The 15966-nt window shown below is 37.6% G+C and overlaps 2 protein-coding genes across 2 annotated transcripts in view; one reads left to right on the top strand and one right to left on the bottom strand.

The window, feature by feature from the left end:
- Window positions 1-2392: 2392 nt before the first annotated feature.
- On the top strand, window positions 2393-5045 carry LOC111450355 (probable serine/threonine-protein kinase PIX13). The gene is made up of 5 exons (XM_023090431.1): window positions 2393-2823; window positions 2900-3035; window positions 3118-3254; window positions 3345-3468; window positions 4466-5045. The coding sequence occupies exons 1-5, from the start codon at window positions 2509-2511 to the stop codon at window positions 4822-4824; spliced, it is 1071 nt and encodes a 356-aa protein (XP_022946199.1). The 5' UTR covers window positions 2393-2508; the 3' UTR covers window positions 4825-5045.
- A 7110-nt stretch (window positions 5046-12155) lies between these two features.
- Window positions 12156-15966, bottom strand: part of LOC111450353 (catalase isozyme 2) — a 4851-nt gene continuing 1040 nt past the window's right edge. The window contains exons 2-5 of the mRNA XM_023090430.1: window positions 13861-15009; window positions 13690-13779; window positions 12643-12713; window positions 12156-12549 (exon numbers count right to left, since the gene is read on the bottom strand). Of these exons, the coding sequence (XP_022946198.1) occupies window positions 12396-12549; window positions 12643-12713; window positions 13690-13779; window positions 13861-15009 (1464 nt within the window). The 3' untranslated portion in view covers window positions 12156-12395. The remainder of the gene's footprint in view (window positions 12550-12642; window positions 12714-13689; window positions 13780-13860; window positions 15010-15966) is intronic.

Raw genomic sequence — 15966 nt, 5'->3', positions numbered from 1 at the left:
TCTCACAATCCATCTCCCTTCGGGGTTCGGTGTCTTCTTTAGGCTTTCTCTTTCAGGCTTCTCCTCAAGGTTTTTAAAACACGCCTATTAGGGAGGGAGATGTTTCCACACTCTTATAAAAAAATGTTTCGTCTTTGACTCCAACCGATGCGGGATCTCACATAAATCGGTCTTATAGATCTAAGAAATTTCATCCAAAAATCTATCGTACGAGAAAACTTAGTATGGACAATTTTTGTACTCATTTGATGCGTAGATTTCACAAGTAGACCTGCTTCAAGTCAAGAAACATGTGTACTAAAAGAAAACAGCAAAACTGGAGAGTCCTTTGAGATGTGAAAGTTAAGGCACCACCTGTTAGAACAATGTGAATGAGGAAGCAATGAATTGATTACCGAACAACGACGGGCGGGGAAGGGGTTGGGTTGACTTGACCGAGCAACCCCCTTTAAGGGGTCGTTAGGTCATTAAGTTGAGTAATCTCCGTAACGAGTCTAAGGACAAAACGAATCTGAAAAATTGATTGATTGATTGAGAGGTAAGTGTTGAAATTTTCTCACATTAAGAAAACAGAGTTTCTAATGCACTATTTTTCTCTCTTTTTTTTTAACTAAATTATTTAAAATTCTCTTGAATTTTATTTTTGTTTAAAAAATACCTCTCGAACTTAAAATATTTCAATAGTACTTTTTTTCTATTGATATTTTCAAAAACTGTATTAATACCTTGGATTATGAAATCTTTAAATTGCAATAAAGAATAAAACTATTATTATTATTATTATTATTATTATTATTATTATTATTATTATTATCTTATTAAAAATACATATTCTTTTTGTCCTACTAGTCTAATTCAATGATTTAATAGTAAATTTGGAGGTTGAATTATGGTCCCATAAAATATATTTTAATAGCTATAATCTTTTAATTAATTAATTTTTAGTTCCCTTTTAAAATTGAAGACTTATTAGATATAATTTGACCCCAAAAAATAATTCTAGAAATAAATTGCTTTGGTGCTGAGTCACTAATGCAAAGTCCTTTATTATTTAATTATTGAATTAGTTTATATTATTTTTACTCTTTTTCTTTTTTTATGAGATAATGATAATGGTTGGTTTGGGGCCCACTTGACATTATTTATATTTTCTTTTTTATTATTTATTTAATTTTTAAAGATTCCTAGTCTTAGATCTTCCAAATCTAATGGAACTCTTCCATCTCTCACTTCAAAGGATAAGTGTCCTTTTTTATATTTGTAAATTAAAAAATAATAATAATAATGTTAATATCCTTGACGTTTTAATAAAATGTTGATCTCGTTAATATGTTTAATAAACGGTTCGTATCGTGTAAGACATGTTTTTAAAGCTTCGTAAAACTCAAACTTAGATTATTTTCACACACCGATACTAATTCTTTCGATTTGTTTTGTCTTTTACTCATGTGTTTTTTTAAAAAAAGATTAAGAGATCGTTTGGTATAGAATTGGCCTAAATGAAACACGTTTGCTAGTACACCTTATTAGTACAGATAGTTGCTCTCATTCGTACCTAGAAAATCGGTAAAAGCAAACTCATATGTAGTCCTTAACATGTTAGGGTGCACTCCCGCACCCGGCTTCAAGTGAATGTTTGTCTACTTTATTCCTCCCGCTCAACACCCTTTCAAAACGTAAACTCCAGACGTTTATTTATTTATTTTTTTGTTGAATTTGGTTAGGTTTTTTTACGTTTGGGTTGAGTCAAACTTTTTGGTTCGATTCGTGGGTTTACATTTTTTTTTTGTTGGGTCAGCTCGACTAACTCGAAAATAGAGTTACAATCCAACTTTACCCTGCCCCTACTTTTAACTCATGCATTATGACGTGTGGGTATTTAATATTTGAGCTTCAACCATAATTAAGATTTTTTTTAAATAACTAAAAAAAATCGACAACCCAATCCAACCTAACTAAAAAATTTCAGATCGAGTTAGATCGGTTGTGAACTCTGTTCAAATTATTCAAGTCACCAATCAATTTCTCCCGTCCAATGGAACGTTTACCCTACTAAAAACAAAATTCAAATAAAATATTGTATAATATGTTTAACAAATTGACAACAAAGTTTGGTGATTAAAAAAAAATATTAATTAGGGTTAAGTTAATCATTGAATTTGCCGATTTTGTATTAAAATTAAAATTAAAAAAATAAAAATAAAAGAAAAACTTGGTGGGGAAGCGTAGATGTGAGCATTGACTTAGTTGCAAGAAAAAAATATATATATATATATTTAAAAAGTAATGGAAAATAATTTTAAGACACGTGGGAGTGGGACACTAAAGGACCGGACCGGACCGGACCGAACCGAGTTCACTTTACGTGGTAGAACAAGTCAAACTGGAAGACAAGGGTTAGGGGCGTAATTTCTGGTGTCCTTCGCAGAACTGTGTCGACATCTTCTTATATACTCCATCAAGCCCATCCCATCCCTAAGCCTCGAAGCGAGCTCCGAGCCTCCCTCCATGGGCAACCTCTGCGGCACTCCCGTCGACGCCCACTCCCTCCCTCCGACCAAGCCTTCCTCTCCCGGCCACCTCACATCTACTCCACGCGCCTCCTCCACGCCGCTCGATCTTAAAGTTTACACTCTCTCGGAGCTGAAGACGGCCACCAAGAATTTTCGCCCCGACACGCTGCTCGGAGAGGGCGGATTTGGGCGGGTCTTCAAAGGCTGGGTCGATAGGGACACCTACGCGCCGTCTAAGGTCGGCGTTGGCATCCCTGTCGCCGTTAAAAAGTCAAATCCCGACAGCTCTCAGGGCCTCCGGGAATGGAAGGTTTATCAATTTCCAGCTCATTATTTTTTATTTTTTATTTTTATTTTTGAATTAATTTTGTGGGTAATTTTCATAGGCTGAGGTGGAATTCTTGGGGAAATTTACCCATCCAAATGTCGTCAAATTAATCGGCTATTGCTGGGAAGACAAGCACTTTCTACTTATTTATGAGTACATGGAGAGGGGTAGTTTGGAGAATCATTTATTTCGAAGTGAGTTTCCGGTTTTGCCCTTCTAATTTGACTAAATGAAAGTCCTTTTTTTTTTTTATAATTTTTTTTGAAATTTTTTTAGAAGGTGTACAGCCACCGTCATGGGAAACGCGGATTAAAATAGCGGTGGGGGCGGCGCGTGGATTGACGTTCCTCCATACGTCGGAGAAGAGCGTGATTTACCGCGACTTCAAAGCGGCTAATATTCTCCTGGACTGGGTAATTATTAATTATTAATTTGTTTTTGTTTTTTTAATAATTATTTTGATTTTTTATGTTTAATATAAAATAAAAATGTTGTTATTTCAGGATTTTAACCCAAAATTGTCGGATTTTGGGCTGGCGAAACTGGGCCCATCGAATGGTTACTCCCACGTCAGCACGGATCCAGTGGGCACCTGCGGCTACGCTGCCCCTGAGTACATTGCTAGTGGTATTATTTACCTTCCTTCTCCTTTTTTTTTCAAAATGACTTTAATACCCCTGAACTTTTTAGTAAATTCCAAATAGACCCTTCAAGAAATTTCCCTAACGTGTAGGTCAAAATTAGGACACATGTACGGGTATGTACGGGTTGAGTTGAGAAATTTATTTGAATCAATCCAAAATTTCGAGTTGGTTGGTGAGTTGGTGATCTAAGCAACCCGAACAGAGTTCACAGTCTAACCTAAACCTTCTATTTTTGGGTTGAGTTGTTGAGGTTAGATGAACACGACCCTTCACCAATGGTATGATATTGTTTTTGGGCCTCATTTCAATAGAGAGAGTATTCCTTGATTATATAAACTCAGCCGATGTGGGACTTTCATCATCCAACACCTCCCCTCGAACAAAGTACGCCTCCCCTTAATCGAGTCTTAGTCATTTTTTACTGCCTTCGAGGATGCTTGACTCCTTTGGAGTCTTGGTCATTTTTTACTGCCTTTGAGGATGCTTGACTCCTTTTCTTTTGAAGGATGCTCGACTCCTTTTCTTTTGGAGGATGCTCGACTCCTTTTCTTTTGGAGTCCTTTATTCAATATTTGAGGATTTACTAATCTATTGGCACGACTAAGTTTAGGGTATAGCTCTGTACTATGTTAGATGAACACGACCCTCCACAATGGTATGATATTGTCCACTTTGAGTATAAGCTCTCCCAAAAGGCCTCATATCAATGGAGAGAGTATTCCTTAATTATAAACCCATGATCATTCCCTAAATTAACCGATGTAAGACTTTCATCATCCAACAGTCAAGTTGTTTTTTAATTATTTTAAAAATGCATACGGTAAAATATTATTAATTTTCATAATAATCTTAATAGTAGAGTTTGGTTGTGTTATAACCCTATTTTCGAGTTGGTCAAGTTGACCCAACAAAACAATATCAACTCACGAATCAACTTGAATTTTTCGAATCTTTTCACAACCTCGACAACAATTAAACAGGACATTTGTACATTAAAAGCGACGTGTACGGGTTCGGAGTGGTGCTCCTCGAGCTCCTGACCGGAATGCGGGCAGTGGACCCAAACCGACCAAGTAAGTCTCACAACTTGGTGAAGTGGGCCAAGCCATCACTGAGCAACAAGAAGAAGATGACGAAACTAATGGACCCAAGACTTGGGGACGACTACTCGCCCGGAGGAGCCTGGGGCACAGCTGAACTCATTTTAAAATGTTTGAAAATGGACCCCAGAGATCGGCCCTCCATGGAAGAGGTTTTGGTGACCCTTGAAGAAATCAGTACCTTTACAGACAGGCCCAAGAAGAAGCCCAAATCAAGAGCTAGGAAGCCCAGGCCTTAATGACTTTGGGCCTCACTCCTCCAGCCACACTAAGCCCAATGTATTTCCATTTGGAGGCCCATTTAGATTTTCAATCCCTCTTACGTGGGCTTCAACTATTGGCTGATTTAAATGGTTTTATATTATTTTTTTTTCTTTTTTTCTTTTTTTTTTTGAAGTTTGTAGATGTGATCGGTATAATGGTTATTTAGATTTTTTTTTTTTTTTTTGAAGTTTCAATCCCTCCTCCAGCCACACTAAGCCCAAGTTTTTCTTTTCAATCCCTCTTACGTGGGCTTCAACTATTGGCTGATTTAAATGGTTTTATATTATTTTTTTTTCTTTTTTTCTTTTTTTTTTGAAGTTTCAATCCCTCCTCCAGCCACACTAAGCCCAAGTTTTTCTTTTCAATCCCTCTTACGTGGGCTTCAACTATTGGCTGATTTAAATGGTTTTATATTATTTTTTTTTCTTTTTTTCTTTTTTTTTTGAAGTTTCAATCCCTCCTCCAGCCACACTAAGCCCAAGTTTTTCTTTTCAATCCCTCTTACGTGGGCTTCAACTATTGGCTGATTTAAATGGTTTTATATTATTTTTTTTTCTTTTTTTCTTTTTTTTTTGAAGTTTGTAGATGTGATCGGTATAATGGTTATTTAGATTTTTTTTTTTTTTTTTGAAGTTTCAATCCCTCCTCCAGCCACACTAAGCCCAAGTTTTTCTTTTCAATCCCTCTTAGATGTGATCGGATGATGAAACTCCATTTTTGAAGTTTTTTCTTTTTTTCTTTTTTTCTTTTTTCTTTTTGAAGTTTGAAGTTTTTTTTTTGAAGTACCTAAGATACTTGGTTAGATGTTTTACGAGTCCCTTTTGACGTCGTCATCATGAACCTCATCATTATTATAGAACTACAGCTAGTAGGTCCTCAAGGCGCGACCTCGACGTCGATTACAACTCATAGTTCTCATCATACTCTTATGGACATTGTTCTCAAATTCTCTAGTAATGATTAAGGAGGTTGTGACCCTTCGGCTAGCCAACTCTCATTTACTAATGCGGTCCGTATTCAAACAAATCATGGTTAGGGAGCGATTGAAGACCTCCCTAACTGCACTCACACGGCTTTTATGAAGTTTTCATAAGGTTCACTGTATTTTTAAAGCTCAACCCTAACTCTATCAACTTATAAAGATACTACTATAGACCCCTGCTCGGGTAGATGAACTAAAAGAAACTAATTGGTTAGCCCTTAATAGTCTTCACAGAGCACAAATCAAGCATAGTCGATTCTAAAATATTATCCTAATTCTCGACAACCGAGCTTAATTCACAATTAGGAGATTGTTGGTGAACCCATAATCGTCCTCGTATAACAATATTAACATATTATGTCCAAACATCGTTTCGTCATTTTCTTAAAAAATCAAGCATCTTATCGATTTCAGTTCTAAACTTAACATGCTTTTAATCGTTCTAATCAACTCATCTTAATTCTAAACTTTAATAACACGCTTCTATAGATATTACAAATTTGTCTTCATCTGACCTCTGAAAGTGCGGTTACTACCTATGGTGAGTACTTTTTAGGTCGGTTTGGTTCCTAAGAAAACTTCAAATTCTTCCAGAATCTTTAAATAAGTCTTGACGTTTGTACAAAATCTAGTCCATATTCACAACCTCTCCATGTGGAAGCGAGGAAAATACTCACATCGATATAGTGCTATGTCCAACACGTTCTAATGTCTCTAACAGAAGTTGTTAAGAATGAGAAATAGAAATAGAATTGGGATCGAAAGTATGATCTTCATTCAGGTTTACCACGTTTAAATAGGATACAAACTATCAACTAATACCTAAAAATAGAAAAATATATATCTAATTAAATCTGGTAAATAAATAAAATATACGGCTAATCAAATCTATACTAACAACTTCCTAAATATCTAAGATATATTCTAACTAATTATCACGGCAAAATATCCTCTTAATACTCCCCCTCAAGTTGGAGAGTGTATGTCGATCACACCCAACTTGTCCTTCAAAAAGTCAAATTGCTGTCTTCCCAAAGCTTTAGTAAAAACATCTGCCAATTGCATTTTGGTCGAAACATAACACGGTTTGATGATTCCAGCTTGTAATTTTTCTCGAACTATATGACAATCTATTTCAATGTGTTTCGTACGTTCATGAAAAACTGGATCGGCTGCTATATGTAATGCTGCTTGATTATCACAATATAATAATGCTGGTTCGGACAGTGGAACATTCAAGTCTTGAAGAATGTTTCTTAACCAAGTTAACTCTAAACAAGTATTTGCCATAGCTCGATACTCGGCTTCTGCTGATGATCTGGACACATTAGTCTGCTTTTTAGACTTCCAAGAAATAATTGAATTTCCGAGGAAAATGCAGAACCCAGAAATAGATCGTCTGGAAGTTCGACAACCACCCCAGTCAGAATCGCAATATGCCTGTAATCTTAAATTGTTTTCAGATGGCAGTAGAAGTCCTTGACCAGGAGTGCCTTTGATGTACCTCAGAACTCGAAGAGCTGCCTCCCAATGTGGTTTTCTTGGTTCATGCATAAATTGGCTAAGCATACGAACTGAATAAGCTATGTCAGGCCTAGTGACGGTCAAATATATTAATCTGCCAATCAACCGTCTGTATTTACTTGGATCATTCAACTTCTCTCCTTCGGTTAAAGAAAGTTTCAGATTTTGCTCCATAGGAAATTTGTCTGGACGTACTCCTGTAAGACCTGTGTCTTGAAGGATGTCTAGAGCATACTTCCTTTGAGACATAAAAATTCCTTTTCTAGATCGAGAAAATTCAATGCCTAGAAAATATTTCAAATTTCCTAAATCTTTGATAAGAAATTTCTGGAGTAAACTAGTCTTGAGATATTGAATTTCTTCGAGATCATTGCCTGTCAACAGAATATCATCAACATAGATTAGAACTGCAGTGAAAGAAGTACCTTTACTCTTAGTAAACAAAGAGTAATCTGCTTTGGACTGAGTGTAGCCTGCATTTTGTATAGTTGTAGAAAATATGGAGAACCAATTGCGAGAAGCCTGTTTTAATCCATAAAGAGATTTATGGAGCCGACATACTATATTCTCCCCCTGTCGGCGAAGACCTGGTGGTAAAGACATATAAACTTCCTCGTCTAGATTACCATGGAGAAAGGCATTTTGAACATCCAACTGATGGGTGAACCATTTTCGAGCAGCAGCAACAGTGAGTAAGCAACGAAGTGTAGTAAGTTTCGCTGTAGGGGAAAATGTTTCTATGTAATCAATACCTTCAACCTGAGTGTACCCCTTTGCTACTAGTCGAGCTTTATAACGTTCAACAGAACCATCAGAGTTGTATTTAATTTTGTACACCCAACGACAACCAATAGCTTTATGACCAAGTGGTAGAGGAACGAGAGACCATGTATGATTACGTTCCAAAGCTGCAATTTCATCATTCATAGCCTGCTGCCATAACGGGTCGCCAACTGCCTCGTCATAGGTTTTAGGTTCTGTCTGGGATGTAATAAGAGCTAGAAAAGCACGTTGAGTAGGAGAAAAACGAGAGAATGAAAGGTAATGATGAAGGGGATACCTGGTGCCAGTGCCGGGACTTGAGCTAGAGGTTAAATGATTGGCTCTAGAAGACATCTCATAATCCTTATGCCAAGCTGGAGGCTGTTTAGTACGAGTAGAACGTCGAAGTGGAGCTGATGTATCAGGTGGGATAGGATTGGAATTAGTGGGCGGATCTGGAGAAGGTGGAGGAGACGACGGAGTAGTAGGTGAAGGGATAGGAGGTGAAGGAGGAGTAGGAGGTGAAGGAATAGGAGGTGAAGGAGGAGTAGGAGGTGAAGGAATAGGAGGTGAAGGTGGAGGATGGATGTTTGAGTAGGATGGATCATGAAGTGGTACAACAGGAGTCGAAGGAGCTAATGTCGAAGTTTGTGAAGCTGATGAAAAAGGAAAATCATCTTCACAAAATTTGACATCACGGCTGATAAAGAATGTGTGAGATTGCATGTCATACAACTTGTAACCTTTATGACCACAAGGATATCCTACGAAAACACAAGGAGTTGCCCTAGGTTCAAATTTTTGCTTAGGATGTACTATAGTTGCATAACATTTACAACCAAAAACTTTAAGATGATGAAATGTAGGTGGTCGTTTGTAGAGTGCTTCAAAGGGTGTCTTGTTAGATAATAATGGTGATGGCGTTCTATTTATAAGATAAACAGCCGTTAAAATGCACTCTCCCCAAAAATTAAGTGGAACCTGTGACTGAAAAAGAAGAGACCTAGCTACATTTAGGATATGGCGATGCTTGCGTTCTACGACTCCATTTTGTTGTGGAGTATAGACACAAGTGCGCTGAAATTCAATACCACTAGAAGTAAAGAATGGTTGCAAAGATAGGAACTCAGTCCCATTGTCTGATCGAACTATCTTGATAGTAGTATGAAATTGAGTTTGAACGAATTTAACAAAGTTCATCAACAAATGATGTACTTCTGACTTATGTTGCATTAAAAAAACCCAAGTACATCGAGTAAAATCATCAACCATAGTGAGAAAAAAACGCAAACCAGAATGGGTAGGAATTTTATGTGGTCCCCAAACATCACAATGTATCAGATCAAAAGCAGAATGGGTTGTTATTGAACTTCTTGGGAAAGACAACCTAGTTTGTTTTGCTAACGGGCAGATACTGCAATTATGAGAATAACTCGCATTATTAAGATGCAATTGATCAGCTAGAAATTTAAAACGAGAAAAGGAAGGATGACCTAGGCGTAAATGCCACAAATCAGATGACTGAGATACTTGATGAGCTGAAGACTTGATTGGAGATGAAGAAATATGATAGAGACCTCCAAATTGTTTACCCGAGCCAATCATCTTCCCCGTAGCCAAGTCCTGCATAACACAAGAATCAGGATAGAAGGTGACATAACATTTCAAATTATTGGTAAGTTTGCTGATCGACATTAGGTTTAAATTGAATGAAGGCACACATAAAACGTTGTTTATTATTGGTAAGTTTGCTGATCGACATTAGGTTTAAATTGAATGAAGGCACACATAAAACGTTGTTTAATTTAAGGTTAGGGCTAAGGGAAATATTGCCAGTATGTGACACACGTGCTGTCTCTCCATCAGGCAAATTTATTGTAGACATGATGGCAGCCTTTGGTTCAGTCATAACAGAAGATTTTGATACTATATGATCCGTAGCTCCACTATCGAGAATCCATGAATTAGAACTCGCAGAGTTAATAGATAATGTAGATATGGGAAACAAACCTGCAACATTGATGTGATTGTCAGAATTACCAGAAGGGTGATGATTGATTGCAGATAAGGCTTGTGCTATCTGTCGTAATTGCTCAGAAGAAAAATTTGGAATGGAATTAGGTGACTGTTCTTCTGTATTCAACTGTGAAACATCGGCCATATTTGCAGATGATCGATATCCACGGTTACTGTGTTGATTGTCTTGTCTTGTCCTTCCAGAATTATTTTTCTGTCGACACCGATCTTCTGTATGGCCCCTTCTATCACAAAACTTACAGTGAAACTTAAGAATTCGACACTCGTTAATTGTATAACCACTTTTATTGCAGTGTTCACACAATTTGTCCTTGGCGAATTTTGAATATATTGTTTTCTTTTGCACTGCTGATGCAATCGAGATTTTCTCAGTAGGTTCGGAAGTTACCTGACGCTGCATCTCTTCTTGTACAAGTAATGAATAGGCTTGCCTCACATTAGGTAATGGAGACATCATCAATATGTTAGATCTCACCGTTTTATAAGACTGATTGAGCCCCATGAGCAATTGCATCAACTTGTCTTCTTCGCGTTGATCAATATGTATTTGACGTTGATTACAGGTAAATGGTGTGCGGTACGCTTCCAGTTCATCCCAGAGTGCTTTGAGCTTGGTGAAATATGTTGACAGTGCCATGGTTCCTTGTGACATCGTTGCTATCGAGTTTTGTATTTGAAAAATTGCTGGAGCATTCTTTTGTGAGAATTGATCGTGAAGATCAACCCACACTTGATGAGCTGTCTTAGCGTGAATAATGCCTTTAGCGATATCTGCTTCAACGGAATGAGTTAACCAAGATATTATCATACTGTTGCACTGATTCCAGAGTTCGAATTCAGTTGAATTTGCATCTTGGGACGGTTCCTCAATTGTGCCATCAATGAAGCCAATTTTCTTCTTGGCAATAAGAGCATGCATAACTGATTTCCTCCAGGATTGATAATTTGCTCCATTTAATTTGATTGGAACAAGTGAATATCCTGGCTGATCAGAGTCATGAATATAGTACGGATGTGTTAAATCAACATCCGAAATTTTGAAGCTAGATTTGGCTGATTCCGCCATAAAGGAAATTTTGATATTTAAGAACACCAAGATCGGTGCTCTGATACCATGTTAAGAATGAGAAATAGAAATAGAATTGGGATCGAAAGTATGATCTTCATTCAGGTTTACCACGTTTAAATAGGATACAAACTATCAACTAATACCTAAAAATAGAAAAATATATATCTAATTAAATCTGGTAAATAAATAAAATATACGGCTAATCAAATCTATACTAACAACTTCCTAAATATCTAAGATATATTCTAACTAATTATCACGGCAAAATATCCTCTTAATAGAAGTCCCTGTCATGGTAGTAAGAATCAAAGGGAAGAAGACCGACATACCACAACTTGGCTAGTACTAAACTCGTAGGTTGTTTCTTCTTTTAACCGCCTCTTCATCAAGGGTTACATATATGGTTGACCTAGACCGCACCACGACAACTAGGTGGACCATGAATTTAAGGATCTGAATCTTATCCCCAACGTTTATACTTTTCTTCACCAAGGGTTACGTATATGGTTGACCCACACCGCACTACGACAACTAGATGGATCATGAACTTAAGGACCGAATCTTATCCCCAACGTGTATAATTTTCTTCACCAAGGGTTACGTATATGGTTGACCCACACCGCACCACGACAACTAGATGGACCATGACCTTAAGGAATCAATAAATAAATATAAATATATAATAAGCTAACTTTGACCAGGTTGGGGAGGAACACACGAACCAGAATGTAATTTCCATCCCCGACCCCATTTAGCTCACAGAAAAAACATTTATCCCTACTGTCTCTTCATTTAAGTGAAAATTTTTCATCCCGTTTAAGGCCGGACCTTGCTTGGGGAAAACTTCAAAATCATAATTAAAGAGAGATCGAAGGCAAACACAAACGATAGAAACTAACAAAGATCATTGGATGGAGGTTTGAGCGATAGAGAGAGAAGAAAAAGAAGCCATTTTTATTCATAGGAAGCAACAAAGGCGACCAATGGGAGGGATTCAAAGCATAAAAACATACCCATTTGTCAGCCGCCATACAGAGAAACAGCAACAAAGTTGAACGACAGGGACCCAAATTACAACAGCTTTAGTCTTACATATGCATAGTTGAACACGATCTTCTTACATATTAACCTTAAACATTCCGAAGCTTCGCGGCGTAATAATGTTGGGTTTGTTACATGTTTGGTCTCGCATTCATACGAGACGCTATCTTTTGTCCCAGAGACCTGTCTGCCTGAGTCCAGTACGAGATCCATATGTTGCGAACCTCATGAGTCACTTTCGGGTCCGATAACGCTTCTACGAACCGATTCACGAACCGTTCTTGCCTGGATTAACATATAATAAGCTTTATGAAAATTGATCTGTTTTGGTTCTAAATAGTTATAGAAAATTATATAGCTGTATGGGGTGGTGGGTACCTGTCTGGTGCCCATGATCGGTATCTGTCTCCAGCTTGCTTGAAGTTATGATTCTCCTTTGGAATCACACACTGAAAAGTTGTGAAAAAGTCAAAAAGTTAAGGCCCCACCACTAATTCTTGTCTCTTCTACTCACTCCATTGTTAACACAACACACCAAAACATAGTTGTTGAAGATAACACAACACACCAAATAGTTTTGAAGATATATACGATAACGTATCTGGTATGATTGAGGATATTTAATTTTCTATTATGATTTCATACAGATACAGGATGTTTAGTCTTCTATTATGATTTCATATAGGTATCGTATTTGACCTTTTATTATTATAAGCAAATATCATCCATCCTTTTACTCTCCTTTCTATTTTCTTTATAATTTATTTGATTCGGTAAATAATTATACATAGATAATTTTTACCACCATTTAAGTGTAGTGGGTTTAGTAAATATTCTCAGTAGTGATGGGTACAGGGCGAGGAGGGACTTCTCTATCCTCATCTCTTTCAGGCGGGTGAGAGATGGGAAATATAATCATAGTTCCCGACCTTGTTTAGATAATGAGGAGAAATCTATATCTGTTCTCTAAATGGAGATTCTTAGCTCATTTCGAGATGGGAAATATAATCATAGTTCCCGACCCTGTTTAGATAATGAGGAGAAATCTCTCTCGAATCTCTAAAAAGAGATTCTTAAGTCCATTCGAGATGGGAAATATAATCACAGCTCCCGACCCTATTTAGATCATGAGTAGAAATCTCTCTCTATTCTCTAAATGGAGATACTTAACTCCACTCGAGATGGGAAATATAATCACAGTTCCCAACCCCGTCTAGATAATGAGGAGAAATCTCTCTCTATTCTCTAAACGGAAATTCTTATCTCCATTCGAGATGGGAAATAAATCACAATTCTCCACCCCGTTTAGATAATGACGAGAAATCTCTCTCTATTCTCTAAATGGAAAATCTTAGTTCCATTTCGGAGACTAACAGAGTTCTTTACTAGCTAAATAGATATCTCTAATAAAAAACGAACACTAACCCTTTCTCTTTTTCCGCTCAACACATTGGGCGGCATTGGGTACTTCTCAGCATGGCGACAAGCATCGTATCTCGAAGGAAAGTAATTCACCTAACAAACCAAAAAAAACCCATCAAATGACAATTTCGAAAGAAACCCAATTCAAGAAACAAAACGAAATCACAAACCAACCTCCTCATCTCTATGCATAAAGTTCATAAACCCTTCATGGTGATTATTATGGTGAGGACACTTAGGAGCATTAACCGGCAGCTGAAGATAATTAGGGCCAAGCCGATGCCTTTGAGTATCAGCATAAGCAAAGCTCCTAGCTTGCAACATCTTATCATCGGAGTAATGAATCCCCGGCACCAACGACATAGAGAACGCCAACATCTCATTCTCAGCAAAGAAATTATCAATATTCTTATTCAAAACCAACCGCCCCACCGGTCGTAACGGCACGACATCCTCCGGCCAAGCAATGGTCGTGTCGAGCGGCTCAAAATCATAATTGTTTTGGTCTTCATAATCAATGGTTTGAATGTAAAGCCGCCACTCCGGGAAGTTCCCGGCGGCAATGGACTCGTAGAGATCTTGAGTGGCGTGGCTATGGTTGGAGCCGCCGACTCTAATGGCTTCCTCCTCGAGCATGCTCTTAACCCCACAAGTGGGTTTCCAATGGAATTTAACGAGCCGGGCTTTACCGGCTTTGTTGATTAGAGAATAGGCTTGCACGCCGAAGCCCTCCATGTGGCGGTAGTTAATAGGGATGCCCACGTCATCATAGAACCAAGCGAAGGAGAGCAGGCTTTCAGGGTGGTAAGAGCAAAAATCTAGGAATCTCCAAGATTCTTGGAGATGGGATTTGGGATTTGGTTTAAACGCGCGGATGACGTCAGGGAATTGCATGGCGTCGCGTACGAAAAAGACAGGGAAGTTATTGCCAACTAAGTCGAAGTTGCCTTCGCGCGTGTAGAATTTGACGGCGAAGCCACGTGGATCGCGGAGGGTTTCGGGACTGCCACGTTCGTGGATGACGGTGGAGAAACGGACGATGACGGGGGTTTGGACGCCCGGTGCACGGAGGAAGTCAGCGCAGGATAAGTCGGAGACGTCGTGGGTTACTTCGAAGAAGCCTTTGGCGCTGGCTCCTCGCGCGTGAACTACACGCTCCGGGATTCTTTCGCGAGTGAATGTGGCGATTTTTTCGATAAGTTGGTAGTCTTCTAGAAGGATGGGGCCTCTTTCGCCGACGGACATCACGGCTGTGTTGTTCCATATTGGTGCGCCGGAGTTTGTCGTGCAGAACGGTGTGTTGTACGCGCTGGATGGCCGGTACTGTCCAATTATATCATCACAAAAAAAAAAAAAAAATAGTAATTATTTATTGAAATTAATGAATTTTAACGAGTAAATAAATTTACTTATTTATTTAAAAAATACCTGAAATAAATTTACTAAATAAATAAATTCTACTGGAAATAAATTTACTAAATAAATAAATTCTACTGGAAATAAATTTACTAAATAAATAAATTCTACTGGAAATAAATTTACTTTTAAATTTTTTGAAAAAAATACCTTTGTCCTTAGGATATACTCACAATTAATAAATAAATAGAAAAGCAATCACATGGGAAAGTAGGTGGGATTTTCTATCATAAAATTAAATATTAAAAATTAAAAAAAAAATTAAAAAGTTAAATTGTCTATTTTATTTTAAATTTTCACAAAACATAAAATTTTTATATTTAAACAAGATTTATTAAACACAAAATTAAAAGTTTGACGAAGAACAGGCTTGCATTCTGCACAAGCTATATTTAGTTGTCAGAGGCAAAATGGGCTAACAATAGGACGAAACCATAAAGTTTGGCAAAAAATATGAAGGGGGGTTAGTCGGGGTTAAGGTTGGTCGTGAGTGTGCCAACATCACGACGACACACGGTTGAAGATGTACGACCGTGACAGCTGGTATCAGAGTTATGCCCTTAACTTAGTCATGTCAATAGAATCTTCAATTGTCGAACAAATAAGTTGTGAGCCCCATAGGCATAGTCAAGAGGAACTCAAGTTTTGTACCCTAGGTGTACTTTGTTTGTGGCTCCATTAACTTCAAGGGAGGCTCTAGGTCGAGGGGAGGATCGTTAGAAGAGGTTGAGCCATCTTTATTAGTACGACACTTTTTGGGGAAACCAAAAGTAAAGACATGAAAACTCAGGTTCAAAGTGGATCGCAATTTCTAACACAAATCATTTAAGAAAAAAATTTCCTAACAAAAAAAAAAAAAAAAAT

This window comes from Cucurbita moschata, unplaced genomic scaffold, assembly GCF_002738365.1.
Source record: "Cucurbita moschata cultivar Rifu unplaced genomic scaffold, Cmos_1.0 Cmo_Scf00012, whole genome shotgun sequence".
Classification (NCBI taxonomy): domain Eukaryota; kingdom Viridiplantae; phylum Streptophyta; class Magnoliopsida; order Cucurbitales; family Cucurbitaceae; genus Cucurbita; species Cucurbita moschata.
This window is presented reverse-complemented; position numbering and strand designations above follow the sequence as displayed.

Excerpts from the sequence above, each read along its gene's own strand:
- LOC111450355 (XM_023090431.1), top strand. The coding sequence starts at position 2,509 with ATGGGCAACCTCTGCGGCACTCCCGTCGACGCCCACTCCCTCCCTCCG. Across the intron at positions 2,824-2,899 it reads AGGGCCTCCGGGAATGGAAG|GCTGAGGTGGAATTCTTGGG; the intron begins GTTTATCAATTT and ends TAATTTTCATAG. Across the intron at positions 3,036-3,117 it reads GGAGAATCATTTATTTCGAA|AAGGTGTACAGCCACCGTCA; the intron begins GTGAGTTTCCGG and ends AAATTTTTTTAG.